The sequence below is a fragment of the Temnothorax nylanderi genome, unplaced genomic scaffold, assembly GCF_030848795.1.
Source record: "Temnothorax nylanderi isolate EJ_2023f unplaced genomic scaffold, tnyl_v1.0 TNYL_tig0044_pilon, whole genome shotgun sequence".
Taxonomy (NCBI): domain Eukaryota; kingdom Metazoa; phylum Arthropoda; class Insecta; order Hymenoptera; family Formicidae; genus Temnothorax; species Temnothorax nylanderi.
Window position 1 is genome coordinate 227,550 of NW_027249106.1, and position 15,229 is coordinate 242,778.

Sequence of the window (15,229 nt, forward strand, 5' to 3'; positions counted from 1 at the left end):
CCTTCAACAATGAGCGATGACGTGCAGACAGCTTCGCCAACAGGATTTACAGCACGACAGGTATATTCTCCAGCATCTTCCGGGAATACTTCGGTAATAGCTAGGCTACAGACACCCTCCATGTCCTGAACAATTGTAATTTCTTTGCCTTCTTTAATTGGCTTGTCGTTGTGGTACCACTCTACTCTGGGCGTTGGTTTCCCTTCCACGACGCAGGTTAAATTAACACTCTCACCGTCCATAACTTTTACGGGTGACAGCCTCTTAACGAATGTTGGTGAAACTAATTCAATTGCTTCTTCCCATGTTATATCTGTTAAGTTAACGGTGGCCGTACAAGTGACTGAGCCACCAACGTTCTCAGCGCGACATGTGTAATTACCAGCAAGTACTGATGTGACTTCTTTCACCATCAAGATCGATCGATTTTCTTGAGTCACGATTCTTACCTGCGGTGTCGACTGCAATACAAATTATATTTTTTTATTAATTTTCTGAAATTCTGGATAATATATCGCTCTATGTAATAGAATTAAAGATTTATTTTAGACAAGCATGCAAAAATTGGAAACAGTACCTCAAGAGGTTTGCTTTCGTGGAACCATTGAAAAGATGCCGCTGGATATGATTCCACTCGCGTTTCCATGATAACAACTTCTCCTTCTGCAACAAGTTGGGGCTGAATGGGTTTTATAAACATTGGTGCTTTCACTTCGCTCGTAGTGTCTTTGCGTTCTTTAATGTTAACAGAACTCGAACTTCTCGCTTCACCAGCTTCATTCCGAACTCTTATTTCATACTTGCCGCTATCCTTGTTTGTTACTTCTGTTATATTTAATTCGGCTGTATTTTCGTAGATATTTATCTTGTGTTTGTCAGTCGGTGTAATTTCAATACCATTGCGGAACCATTTAACTTCCGGTTTCGGTATACCCTCAAAATCAGCTAGAAATTTCAGAGGTTTTCCGCGCTCAGTTATCAAGGCGGGTAAAGGTCGTGTAATTCGCGGTGCTCTGAGAACAATTGGTTTGCTCACTTTAACAATGTTACTGATCACTAAATTAGCTCTACATTCAGCGCGGCCGTATTTATTTACAGCACGAACGCGATAAACTGTTTCGTCTTCGGGCATTGGTTCTAAAATTTTCAGCACAGCTTCTCCAGTTGTTGGGTTGAAAGTCATCTCTGTTCTTTCGTTTGGTTTCACTTCTTTCTCACCGTGATACCACTTTACTTCAGGTACTGGCGTACCGGCTACAACGCATTCTAATAAAGCAGGTGTATGCTCTTCAATCATCAGCGGTTTAATCGGCGTTGAGAAATGCGGTGCTACACCTTCCTCTTCTTTTTCTGAAAAGATAAATATCATGTAATATATATATATATAATTACTTGGAAATATGAGATAATATTTATAATTAACGCACGCCATGCATACATCTATTTCGTGCTTGCCATTCCGTAAATTATTGTTAGCTCATTTGTGTATATAGTATAACTTTTTATTTGAAGTTATGTATATATAAATGATAAAGGCGTTTAAGTATTTGCGATAGAGAGGATATGCCTATTTTATAATTATTGATTTAATGAAAAGATTATAAGCGTTATTTTGTATTAATATTTCTATATCTATAACGGAAATTTAGTAGAGCAAATGAAAAATATCAGAAACAACATGCAAATATCAAACAATAAGTATAAATCTTATTTAAATAAATGCAAATCAACATAAAAATTAAACAATTCATATTCGATAATATTACTACCGAATATCACGAGATTGACAGTGGATGTTGCTACGCCAGCCGGATTGGACGCTCTACAAGAATACATTCCAGCGTCTTCTTCTTTAACTTTAGTGATTTCCAAAGTTGCCGTTGTCTCAAATATAGTCATAGTATACTTTTCGCTCGCATGGAGTTCTTGCTCATTTTTATACCAAGAAATTTCAGGGAACGGATTTCCTATGACAGTACATGTAAATTTGGCAAGTTTTTTCAACTCAGCGATAACAGGTTGTAACTTTTGAATAAATCTTGGAGCAATAGTTTTGTCTTTATCTGTAATTGATATGTCGACCTGAGTACGCTGTCTGCGTTTTCTTTTACGGTCTTCTACTTGGGTGATATCTGCCTTAATTTGTAACTTCACATCTTCTACAACTTTCTTTTCAATAATATTAGATGTGATTTCTTCGGGCATTTTTTCTATTACCTTAGATTTTGCTTTAACCGATTCAATAATGACTTTATCTTTCTTTTCCGAAACTTGTGCTATTTGATCCGCAAACTTTACGGGTTTCAATTTAATAACTTTGTCTTTTTTAACCTTTTCTTCTGTTGTTTTTTCTTCACTTACTATCTCTATTTCAACTTCCTCAGGTAATTTCTTATCTTTTACGATCGTTTCTTTCTCTTCTTCGATTTTTGGACGTTCTTTCTTTTTCTTTCTCCACGAAACTTCACTTGTTGCAATCACTTCCTCAGTTATTTTATCTTCTTTGCGCAGTGGCATAGGTTCCATCTTCCTTTCAATTAGATCCTGAATATTCTCAGTTGTAATTACTATTATTTCTTTTTCTTCGCAAATCTCTGTAACAGATTCTTCTTGATCAATAGGCACTACAGTAACTTCATCCCTAAAATCAACTACTTTTTTTGTTCGTTTACCACGCCGCCAAGGAGTTTCTGTTATCTCTACTGGTTTATCTTCAATGAGTATATCGTCTATTATGTCTGTTACCATTTCAGATACTGGTTGTAATTTCATTTCTTCGGATTCTTCTTTTTTCACTGGCTTTAGAGTAACATCTCCTTTCGTTTCTTGCTCTTTAGGAGCTTTTTTCACAGGTTTTAATACAATTTTCTCAGGTTTCAATTCTTCTAATTTCTCTATCTTTCTCACGGGCTTCAATCGAATCTCCTCCTCTGGTGTCTCTTCAACTTTTTCTTTTTCCACTTTTGAATCTTCCTCTTTAGGAAGCTTTCTAACAGGTTTTAATACGACTGCCTCAGGTTTCGGTCCTTCGGCTTTTTCTACGTGTTTACTCGGTTGTAACTGTACATCTTCGAGTTTTTGTTCAGTGCGTTTCTTTCCACGTCTCCATGGTACGTCCATTTTGTCGATAAGTACATCTCCGTTACTAATTTTGCCAATTTCTTTAGGTAGTGGTTTTGATGTTTCCTTTGTTACCGGTTTAAGAATAATACTTTCTGGTACTTCTTTTTCTTTGGGTATTTGTTTTGCTGGTTTGAGTACAATTTCTTCTGTCGGTTTTTGCTCTTCGGATTTTTCGTGCCATTTTGCCGATTTTAGTACAACAGATGTGAAATCTTCAATCTGAGGTTCTTCTTTAACAGCTTTTATCGTTTTACTTTTTTCAGGTTTTTGCCATATTGCTTCGGATACTTCTTTAATGTCAGATTGTGCTTTATCAGATTCATTTTCTGTAATCTTCTTTTGAATTGGAGATTTTGGTTTACGACGCCATGGAGCTTCTGAAATCTCCATAGGTTTATCCTCTTCCGATTTTGTTTCAGGTTTAATTACTTGAGATGGTTTTATTTCTTGAACTTCACTCTTTTTTTTTGCCTTTTTGCCTCTAACCCACGGCACTGGTATGTCTTCTTTTTTAGATTTCTCGATTTTGTCATCGTTTCTATCGATGCTGAGGATCGTAGTATCTTCCTCTTCCGTGTATGGTGTGCTTCCAAGAGATTTCTTCCCACTGCTCACTTTTTTAGTAGACTCAACATCTTTGGCCATTTCGATAATAATTTTATCTTCTTCTTCGTGATATGGTACGGCTTCTTGTTTTTTGACATCAATTAAATCCGTACTTTTTATTTTGACATGTTTTAAATCTTTCTCTACTAATTCTTTCTTCGATATTATTTTGTCTGCTCTTGATGTTGGTTTTAATGATATTTCCTCAAGAGTTTCTTTATGTACTTCTTTTAATTCCGGCTTTGTTTTCTTTAAGATTATTTTTTCTTCTTTCCATGACTTTAACTGTGGTTTTTCTTGTGGCATTTCCTTTTGCTTCTTTACCTGTTTATGAATTATAGTTTCACGCTCTGACATAACTTTAAGCAAAGCAGTATCTTCTTCCTCCTCATACATTGCAACCTCTTCGACGTCAGCTTTTTCTTTTTGTGCTAGCTTTTTGCTTACACCAGGTTTTGACTTGGTATCATCGTGCACATCAGTTGAAACTTGACTTATTGAAGCATCTTGCTGTTCAACGTATTCAGTACTTTTAACGATTTCTCTAATATTTACCTTTTCTTTCATGACAGGTTTCAGATCTACTTTTTCCAAACTTGATTCTTGGGATGTCGGTTTAGTGAATTTAGATGATTTTAATTCTACCGTTTTCATCGTCTCTTTTTCGATTTCTTTTTGGATAGGTTTAGATTTTCTCAAGACAATTTTTTCTTCTGTCCATGGTTTTGATTTATCTGTTTTATCTATAACTGTTTTATTCATGTCTTTGCTTGTTCTTCTCACTTTTTTCTCTGAAGAAACGTCGATCTGCATAACTTCTTCTACTGAAATTGCTTCAGCTTCTTCTTTTGAAATTGGTTTAAGATCTGCCTTATCTAAAGTTAATTTCACGAGATCTTTCTTTACTATTTGCGAAGATTTCAACGAAACAGTTTCGAGCGTTTCTTTAGGTATCTCCTTTCTTTCCGGTTTTGCCTTCTTCAAAGCAATTTTTTCCTCCGTCCAAGGCTTGGGTTGTTCTGCCTTTTCTGCGATAGGCTTCTCTTTTCTTGACTTTTGCATTTCTTCGTCCTTTGAAATTGTAAGCAAAGAAATGTCCTCTTGTTCGAGAAAATTAATTTTTTCGTCATCCACTTCGGAAGCCATTTTTGCCTTTGGTTTTATTTTCTTTAACATAATTTGCTCTTCCGTCCATGATTTTGGTTCCTTGCGTTTCTCTTTTTTCGACACAGTTTCATCTAAACGACGCGACGTTTTTAACAGAGTAACATCCACTTGCTCCCTGTAATGTTCACTCGCAGTATCGTCGCTATCATATTTTTCGGTTGTTATGCTCTTTGTTGTCTCTTTAGGCACGGATTTCAACTTGATTATTTCTAGACTGGGTCCAGAGATGTCTTTCTTTTCAATCTTTGTCGGCTTTAACTCAACTTCTTCCAACCTTTCTGTCGTTACATCTTTGATAATCTGGGGAGTTTTTTTCAAAATTACTTCTTCCTCGGTCCACGGTTTTATTTGACTCTCGAAGGCTTGAAGTTTATCCAAAGAAGAATCTCTTGATTTTATTTGTACTTTCCGCCATGGAAGTGAATCGCGAGTTCGAGATCGGGGCTGAATGCGTCCTTCTCGCCAAGGCAACGATTCATCGCCAGGTTGAAGTTGTACTTCAAGTGGTAAACCATTTTCGTCGAGAGCTAAAGATTTCAGAACTATATCTTCCTTAAAATCTTGGTGAAGTTTTGCATCTACTTCGATACTGGCATCCGTTTCCGCGGGAACCGCGTAATAGGCTTCTTTTCTCTCTGCAAGTTATGGAAAATTGTTTTAAATTTGATTTAAACGTTTTCAACTATTTGTTTCACACCATGTACATTGAATTAAGAAAAAGCTTTGTTTACATTATACATGATATATGTTGTTAAATTAAATTAAGAAAAAATTTATTTATAAACTTATGATTTATTTATAAACTCAATTTATCAATTTTTTAATATCGTGACATTATGATTATATATAAATATTTTGTGTAATTGTACACATATATAAATGCGTTTGCAAATTTATTTTGTAATCGCCGAATAACAAGGATTTTGACCGAATTAATTTCCCAGAGCAGAAATCAAGGCATTTGGCCAGATAAGCGATCTTAGAAAAGTGGATTATTCGAGTTATTAATATATAATGTGAAAGATATAATTTGTGAAAGATTATATTTAACTTAAAACATTTGTCTCTCTACTTGATAATAAAACTTACGTAGTTTTGAGTGACAATTATAGCAATTAATAAAACAAGTAATTGTAGAAATGCATGAATCTCTTAATCAATATGGTTAACAAAGAACATTAAAATGTAACACATATACACACACACACTTATATATTTATGTATATGTATATAGATTTTATATATAAACGTCGCTTGACAACAATATTAGGAAATAAAGTTTAGCAGCGAGTCAGTTAAACATGTTACAGTTGTACCTACGTAAAACGCAAATGTTAAAGCATGTCTACATGCGAAAATGTAAAATGTGAAGGTCTACATTCTTTGTGTTATTTTTAAATAGTCTAAATTTAGAGGGTTTGTTATCTGCGTGTCGCCTGCGTGGGAGTTTTCTCCGAAATGCAATGAAATACAGTGCTATTCCAGTGATACGATCGATGACATCGCGATATTATATTATTTTTAATATACACAAAGACATGTCTCGGAGGATATATACAAGGAGAAGTCTCAGATAATGGATATTTTATTAAGTATAATCACGCGAGCCGAGGTGTTCAGTTGCAGTATTCGTGGAGTTCGCGGTGCTTGTGAAGCTTCCCTCAAGTAGTCTCCCGCGGAGTAACTCTCGGTGGGGATTCTTAACGTATAAGACGCATGCCCCTACTTCATGCTACATCTAGTCGTAATAGTAATCAGTTGGAAGTCGAAGACGAAGGAACGGAAGAAAACCGAGCAAAATCGTCGTCACCTTTTTACAATATACGGTGACGATGTGACAGTGATTACATCGTTCAGTGAAGTGAATCGAAAGTGACGTTGGAAAGAAAAAAATTTTGATAATTTCTAACGTTTGTTATCTCAGTAGAAGTTTCTTTCTTTTATATGCTTAATCGAAATGCAATTATATTTAAACTGGACACATGAGAATCCATTTTATCATCGTAAAGTGATGCAGTTAAAATATTTGTATTGTATAATGTATATTCATATGTTATACAATACATTGTGTAATGTATATCATATGGGCAGTGAATTGTTCAACAATATATATAGAAAGAGAGAGAGAGAGAGAGAGAGAGAGAGAGAGAGAGAGAGAGAGAGAGAGAGAGAGAGCTGTTTTAAGCAAATGTTTCAGACGCTCAAAAATATTAAATATTTTGTCTTTACATAATCTTTCTTTTACATATTTTAATTTTATTTCCCAAATATATAAAACGCTTTCTAACTCTCTTTCTTAGCCATTTAATCAAAGTGTGTATTTGTGCGTGTATGTGTGAAATAAAATGCAATTATTATTTAATTATTGATATAATGATATTATATATAATGATATTAAGAGTTTAATGAGAAAACTGTGACGTTTTACGCTTGGAAGACTTATCTATCTACAGTTGAACGTTGGTCGGAAAGCTAAAAAAAACTATGCTTATATGAATGAATGCAGATGTGTGCAGATGAGTGAATGAATACAAGGGCAGAGATGTAATACTTTCTGCATGGTAACATACAGTTTATTAGATGAATCACGTAAGATAAGACCTATAATATGATTATGCACAGAATTAAAAATAAAAACAGAGATAAACGCAGATGCGCATTCGCTTTTTCTTCTCTATACCTTGTCTCGCATGTTTCATGACTATTCGATACAAAATGCGGCATATTAACCACTATGTTTTTTACATTGTATATTAAAAATATGATACATTATATGTATCGACTTTTTTCATTGTCAAATAAGTTTATATTAACTAAAAAATTAATTTTTATATAAATATCTTTTATAAATAAATTAATATAAATAGCAATATTATATTGTCAGTCGATGACGATGTACTATATTTTTAATTGTGAGTGAATGTTTTATTTTTTATTCAAATTACATAAATAGATTGAAGAAATGCAAAGCAACAATAGATTGTTATTTGTCTAATCTTCAAATAAATAGCGAATGATTTTCTTTTAGCCCAGGCTTAATATTTATGTTGACAATTATTGTGTAGAGTAAATAAAACAAAATTATAGAAAAGTATTTCAAGAATTATGAAGAAATATTTTGATTGCACTAACAATAAATACAATCGCACTGTGGTAGGTATAAACGGTTGCATTAAACGATTGCAACGTATGAGGTATATCTTGATTGAAGTCCAAGTTGCTGATTTACTAAAAATAATTTTCACTCGTTTTACAGAGAGTACGCTGATACGCGCTTCCCCGTATTATTCCTGGCATGACTGAATCACTAGCAGCTGGCTCAAGACGGAACCAAAATAGTCTACTTCGGCCAGCTTCCTCCGAAATTACTGTGCTGACGAAGCATCAAGCGAAGATGGCGATTTGGAATCAAAAACAGATATAGACCACAGAAAAGAATGTCTCCTTGATGAGTCAGCGTGTCCATTCGTTTTCTTGAGAAGTACTGTCGTTCCATCTTCAAGGTAGTTCAAAATTTATTGAGAATATATATCATATGTATATTTTTTTTCACAATATTCATGAAATATCGCGTTTAAGACGCGTTAAATATTGTACGGTTTTTCGAGAAATTTCTCTCCATTAGTTCCAAGTTGTAATAATTAGAAGTAGAAATTGTGTTTTCTGATATATATTTGTTCAATTCGATATCTGAATCTCCTAACAACTTAGCGCTGGCCACAAGGAACGAATATTTAAAATTATTTATGTTGGGAAAATATATATACATACATATAACGTAAATTTGTCACGAATAACAAGATCTTAGTGATACATGTAATACGCTCGAATATTTACAGTTTAAAGATCTTGGAGGCATATCTATGTGCACAGTGATGCATTTTGAGATACAAATTATGTACAAACTGTAAAATAAATTTGCAATTTCTTAAATTTATTAAGTAATAATAGAAAGTAAAGGCGTTTAAAATATAAAGTACATTAATAACAGATTATACGTCAGCTTTAAATAGTTTCTGTAAGCAAGAACACGAACGACTTGACGTGGTCGGTGAATCTTTGCGGAGTTCTGAACCGGCGGCCAAATATAGCTAGGTAATGTAATACACATCACGTGCTCAAAAATAGCCTAAGAAAAGGGCCCGGTGTGCACACGGCACTGCAACTGCTTTTCGCTCGGAACATGTTCTGCACATTGGAAACGGTCAATGTAAATTATCATAAATTATATATAATACTTAAATGATAATTTATACACTGACATATATATTTGTGTGTGTGTGTGTGTGTGTGTGTGTGTGTGTGTGTGTGTACAGTGGCGAGCTTATTATATTTTTATAGAAACATCGTGTTTACTATTACGCAAATGTACTGAAACACTAATTAAACCCCAATTATGCTTATATAGTATTTGATTAAGAAAAGATTAGAAAAAATTGAAATTTTTATTTTTATCGTGAAACTTTTCTTTCAATATAAACTATTTAAACCTTGTTAAATACATATTATGTATTTTCTTTCTCGCACGCGACACACCTCAGAAAGAGAGAGAGAGAGAGAGAGAGAGAGAGAGAGAGAGAGAGAGAGAGAGAGAGAGAGAGAGAGAGAGAGAGAGAGAGAGAGAGAGAGAGAGAGTTTAACGAAAGAACATTTTCTGTTACAAAGATCTTCCTTCCTTTAATGATAGGCATCTTTTACTTTAACATTCTTTCTCATTAAAAAAGCATTGAATGCAAAAATTTAGATAATTTACGCATAGCGCGGAATTTGTAAAAATATATTTCATTAATAATTATATAAATTTGACATATGTTTTACATTATATTGGACCGGAATCTACCATCGCCTCAAAGATTCTTTTATCGAGGTTTATGTTAAAATCATCATTTACGATAAAGATTAACGACATATTAATAATTCAAATAATTGAGACGATGGTTGTCAAAACGGCAACAAACGAGACTTGGACGTACTTAGAACATTCGGTTTTATTGCGACTTTCATTGTACAATAAATAATTGATTAGTAAGGACGTTAGATGATATTTTTATGTGCGTATATATATGTGTGCCATTATAAATTTTTTGATAAATAAATATATATATATAATATATATACATATATATATATATATATATATATGTATATAAAATTGTAAAGTGTGAGCATACATATATAGTGAGAAAATTGTGTAATGTGTGTATGTAAATATATTATATATATTTTTTACGGTATATACTTTTTTATAATAAACATCAAAACTATACAGCGAACGAGTAAACGAGTTACGTACGTACTCAACGCAGTCGCACCGCTATTCTTCTTTTTTATCTATTATTATGTTATTGATTAATATCGCGTAAAAAATTCCACATTTTTGATGCTATTACTTATTTACAAAGTTCGTAGAGTATTCTTTGCGAAAAGGCTGCGGATATTACATTGTCCTGAGATGCAAATATAAATATTGATGGTGCAGGTGGAATAACAACATTCTATCATTCGTCTATTCTATGCTGATCTTTAAAAAATGCTTCACACTTCTTTTCCGATCGATTTCATTACAAATTTTATTACAAATTTCAACTCTTATTTTAATTTTGCAGCACCTTAATTTCAGCATTATTTTTGCGATCTTCATATACTTGATATGTCTTGAGATATTGTTTTCACGCAAAGTTTGCAATTTTATAATGCAGCCTCTCAACAACCTATTGTTATTAATTACTCCTCGTTTCACTCGCTCAGCTATTCGCAAAATATGATAAGTTAGTACAAACTCCCCGGGCGCGCACGATATTTTTTATTAGAGGAGATTTGTTTGAGATGGAAGTTGAGAAATCTAGCAAGACAGGTCGGTATGTTACGTTATTTCAAGGAAAGCAACAATAAAGCACAAAAGTAAAAATACGAGTGGCTATTTACGGATTGCGAATCGCGCTGCGCGGAGACGGCTCTACTTGAGACGATGTAAAGACGTTAGTCGCAATGAACACGTTAGACGGAAATTGGTGTATACATTAGCAATGGTCAATTATGTATTGGAAGAATTCTTAAGTTCAATGATCACTCCACATCAACATCAGTTTTATATCCGTTTGCTGTATTATTGCTATTGAAGAACAAAGAACTAATTGTTCGAAAACTATAATAATCTGTAATTCTCTCATCAAGATGTTACGCGTATGCGGATATCCAAAGATAGAGAGTTACGTGATAATTGAAATTTAATCAATATGTAAGACATATATACTATAGGCAGTATAGACTAAAAGAGTTAATATTACCTTTTCCAAGATTTAATAGACTTACATTAATCCACTAATATTATTGACTTGTTAATGTTAATTAATTTGTCATGCCACTGTCTCGAGTATACGTTCGTCCCCGGCAATTCTCGGAGATGTATATAATATAAGAACAATCGCGTGTCGTGTTAGCAATCGAATCTATATCTTTGATTCAGTTCTTACTTTTGACGATGAGTTTGGCGGACGTTTCTACGGTACCGGCTGAAGTTGTAGCGCGACAAGTGAAGATGCCAGTATCCTCCTCGTAGGTGGTTGCTATCAGTAGCACCGCATTGTTGCCTTCGTGAATCATCTGAAAAAACGATACGCCATGTCTTCCCTGAGTATCACGTCTAAACATGAGATCCCTTTTGATGTTTCACGGGAGAACAATAGCGAGATATTTACCTGGAAGTCTGGTGATTGTGGGATCAAGGCACCTTCTCGATACCACTGAATCGTTGGTTTAGGCTTTGCCGGACTCACTTGAGTTTTAAATTGAGCTGGCTGTCCTTCTACCACTATCTGATCCTTCAAAGGTGTCAATTTTGGCAGGACATCAGCTGTGTCGGGCGCTAATTGAGAGTGGAGAAAAGTAGCGCGTTAATTTTATGTGGTACGTTGATAGAAGGAAATTTAAAAAGAAAGAAATTGAAAAATTTCTATTCTCTTTTTTCTTTTTGTCTTACCGAGAACTCTTAGATTGGCAGACGTCGTGATCTCACCAGCGGGGTTTTTAGCGATGCATTTATAAACACCTTCGTCTTCGGGAAAGGCTTCAGAAATCTTCAGAGTACAGAAATCACCTTCTTTTTGCATTTGAAAGTACCTTGATGGTTTGATGACCTATGCAAAACACGATAAGCATTCGCGATAAGCATTCGAGTGAAATTATTAAAAAAATTTATTAGCATCCAAGTATTATTATTGTAGCGCTCGATACCTTATCAGCTTTCTTCCATTGTATAGTAGGAACAGGTTTTCCTGTGATCCTACAGGCGAAAGCGACGGAAGTTCCTTCCTTAATGGTTTGATCCCTTAATGGCTCTAGAACAGTTGGTGCTTTTTCTACTGTTGGCGTTGTAGGTTTCGCGACCTTTGTTGGAGATTGAGGTCCGCGAACAGTGCATTCCGCTTCGCAACGTGCCTCTCCGGCACTGTTAATCGCAACACATTCGTATTTGCCAGTGTCCTCTGGTACTGTTTCCAGGATCAAAAGTGTATAAATATTATCCTCTTCCAAAGTCTTGTAACGGATATCCGCTGTTATCTTTTTGCCGTTCTACAATAAAAAAAAAGGTATTCACAAATTTAAATTAATTTAAATTTCTTATACTATGCGCGCGTAAAATCACCAACCGAATCGGCAAACTTATAGTGCGTACATATCTCACGTGAGTGTTTTACCTTGAGCCAATAAACATCCAGAGGTTTAGTGCCGGTAATTTTGGCGTCGAATCTGGCGAGTTGTCCAGTAGCAACAGAAACAGATTGGATCGTGGATAAGAAACTGGGTGGTACCGCGCCACCTCGTCCAGGCTGCCTTCTGCGTTCCTCTACGACTAAATTGGCGCTACATTTGGCTTTTCCTCCTCTATTCTCAGCGATTACGGAAAAGACACCAGAATCTTCCATAAAAACTTGTCTGATAATTAACACCGATTTGGTGCTGAAGGTATAAATTTGAAGGTCGGCTGAGTTTTGTATAGGAAAATCTTCGCGGTACCATTTGATGGTCGGTAGTGGATCGCCATCGAATTCAACCTCAAATTTGGCCTGTTCCTGCTCAAATGCTCTACAAGGTTGAATCTTCTTCGTGAAAACAGGTGGTTTGGCAGGTTTGACTTGACCTTGCACCATGCGTTCTTGCGTCTTCGCTTTGTGTTCTACTTCTGTAGTCTCTGTTGCAGTAATTTTTCTCGTTATTTCTACGTCACCCTTAACTTCCTTTTGTGTCTGTTTTTGTTTAGCAACATGAACTTCGCGACCATGAACTGTGGATTCGGACGGTTCCGGAGGATATTTTCCTGTGGCCTTAACTCGTTCTGTGTCTATATCCACCTCGGTAACAAACGGTTTTTTGACATATTTCGGAGGTGGTTGTATTGGTTCTTGCTGAGGTTGCTCCTCTCTAGTAACGAGAAATGAGCAATTAGGAATAATTACCACCAAAGAATTACTATTCATATGTACGTTGGTAATATTATCAAATATTTATTGTAATATACTTACAAGCTTTCTTCATACTTTTGGGCCATTCCTTTTGCTAAGGAATGTGCGACAACTTTGTCGCCGGGAATAGCGAACTGATGCGAAGCTTCCCTTAATCTGGTCTCTTTAAGCATTTGTTCCTCTTCGAGATTCATCAGTTTATTGTAATAACCTTCCTTCTTTTTGCTCTTGACGGATTTCTGCCACTCGGTCTCAGGCTCTTTGATAACTTTAAGACCAAGATGTTCTGTGGCAATTTCGATTCCTTGAGAAACGCTTTGATGACGTTCGTCGAATACACGCTCCAATTCTGTGTCTTGCCGCTCGGACTGATATTGTGTTAGCCCATAATCGTACCACGCTAAAGAAACAACACATTATATCTATGTGTCCTCGTGCATCTCGTATTTCGCGTAAAGAAGAACGCGTGCGGACATTTTGATTTATAGTTCAATCTCGACAGCGAATACAGCTTCAGTGAGGCATTTTTGCAATTTATTAGCGAAAATGTATTTCCATACATTTTTGCTTGAAAACAAATGTAATGGATTGTTCGCGTTATAATTTATTACAAGATCGAATTTAAATACCTCGTTGAAGCAATGTTGTGCGTTTCTCTCAAGAAACAAGTATATCTAACTGAAAACCACGATATTTAAGACACAGTACGTGAACGACGATGCAACACATATCGACGACACCTAGATAATAGATAATAGGAATCGAGCTGGATATGGAAATTTCGAATAGTTAACACATTTCTGAAATTGTTTGCTTTATCATATTATCGAAAACACTGTTAGACTTAAATCATTTGTTTCTTATGAACGTGCTTGCCTTCGTGTTATGAGAAGGGTTTCTTTTCGAATTAAAAAAGAAAGATAAATAAATCTCCTGAACTGCGAAGTTCTTCCGTTTGATTAACTAAGTAATTCTATATAATCCGTCGAACTTTGCACCTCTTCGACGAATTAATTTTAACATACAATCGCTCGTTACTTTTTGTGCGAGACATCAAAGGATAGGTAATACGGGGAACGCATAAGAGTATAAAAAGAGAAAAAGAAAAGAAAAACAGAAAAACAGAAAAGATACAATACAAGAAAAACAACAAATTAAACACATGATAGGGATTAGGATCAAATCATATTGATTGCGCAATATTGAGAGATACGGAAATCTGCTCGATATTTGCACTTTCTAGACATCTAGATGTAAATTATTTTAATAGTAAGAAAGTATTATGATGCCTATAATGCAGTGAATAAAAACAAATATTAAATAAATAAGTAAAATATAGATTGAAAGATAAGTATAAGTATATAACTGTAAGATATATATCAAGTGAAATAAATTGAGATTTTAGGTGAAATAACTTACACTAATGAGCAATAAACCCGTGTTCTCCAGCGCAACAATATATGATCGTATTTATGAGAAAAAACTATTAATAAAATATAAAACAATACTAACGTTCTTCCGACGATTATATTTTCCATACCTGAATATCGATGTGAGAGATACGATACCTTTGATCTAAGACGATATCGCTCAAATTATTCCGTCGATATTTCCAACCATGATGAAGAAGAAGGAGAAGCAGAAGAAGCTGTTGGATTTCAGGTGATTTTCGTGGCTTTGTAGTGCCAAATGTGGAGAGCGGGAAGGAGAAGGAATCATTTATGTTCGAATGGTCTAGAGTGTTTTCTGTATTCGAATAGAATGCATGTGTCGTATCGATATATATTATGTACTGTGTTTCGGTTGCTTGATACTTTCCAATCTACGCTCGCCTCTCGCGAATCGTTATTGGAGGCTTACAACCGCTTTTT

At 34.9% G+C, this 15,229-nt stretch overlaps 1 protein-coding gene and 1 long non-coding RNA gene across 11 annotated transcripts in view; one reads left to right on the top strand and one right to left on the bottom strand.

Moving 5' to 3' along the window:
• The window catches only part of LOC139771762 (uncharacterized), a 53,963-nt gene extending 45,130 nt beyond the window's left edge, over positions 1 to 8,833 (top strand). Inside the window, exon 2 of the long non-coding RNA XR_011717977.1 lies at positions 8,153 to 8,833. This is a non-coding gene — a long non-coding RNA (uncharacterized lncRNA). The remainder of the gene's footprint in view (positions 1 to 8,152) is intronic.
• The window catches only part of Sls (sallimus), an 83,908-nt gene that overhangs the window by 46,227 nt on the left and 22,452 nt on the right, over positions 1 to 15,229 (bottom strand). For 7 of the 10 annotated variants that reach the window (XM_071704761.1, XM_071704762.1, XM_071704765.1 and 4 more), the window contains 9 exons: positions 13,419 to 13,758; positions 12,594 to 13,317; positions 12,130 to 12,468; positions 11,876 to 12,032; positions 11,595 to 11,761; positions 11,370 to 11,499; positions 1,770 to 5,531; positions 578 to 1,350; positions 2 to 461 (listed from right to left, as the gene is read on the bottom strand). The exons of 1 other annotated variant lie outside the window; for it this stretch is intronic. In XM_071704761.1, coding sequence (XP_071560862.1) covers positions 2 to 461; positions 578 to 1,350; positions 1,770 to 5,531; positions 11,370 to 11,499; positions 11,595 to 11,761; positions 11,876 to 12,032; positions 12,130 to 12,468; positions 12,594 to 13,317; positions 13,419 to 13,758 — 6,852 coding nt within the window. Of the gene's footprint in view, position 1; positions 462 to 577; positions 1,351 to 1,769; positions 5,532 to 7,447; positions 8,393 to 8,550; positions 9,085 to 11,369; positions 11,500 to 11,594; positions 11,762 to 11,875; positions 12,033 to 12,129; positions 12,469 to 12,593; positions 13,318 to 13,418; positions 13,759 to 15,229 lie in introns of those variants that run through there. 2 more of the 10 variants (XM_071704769.1, XM_071704770.1) reach the window with 2 other exon arrangements.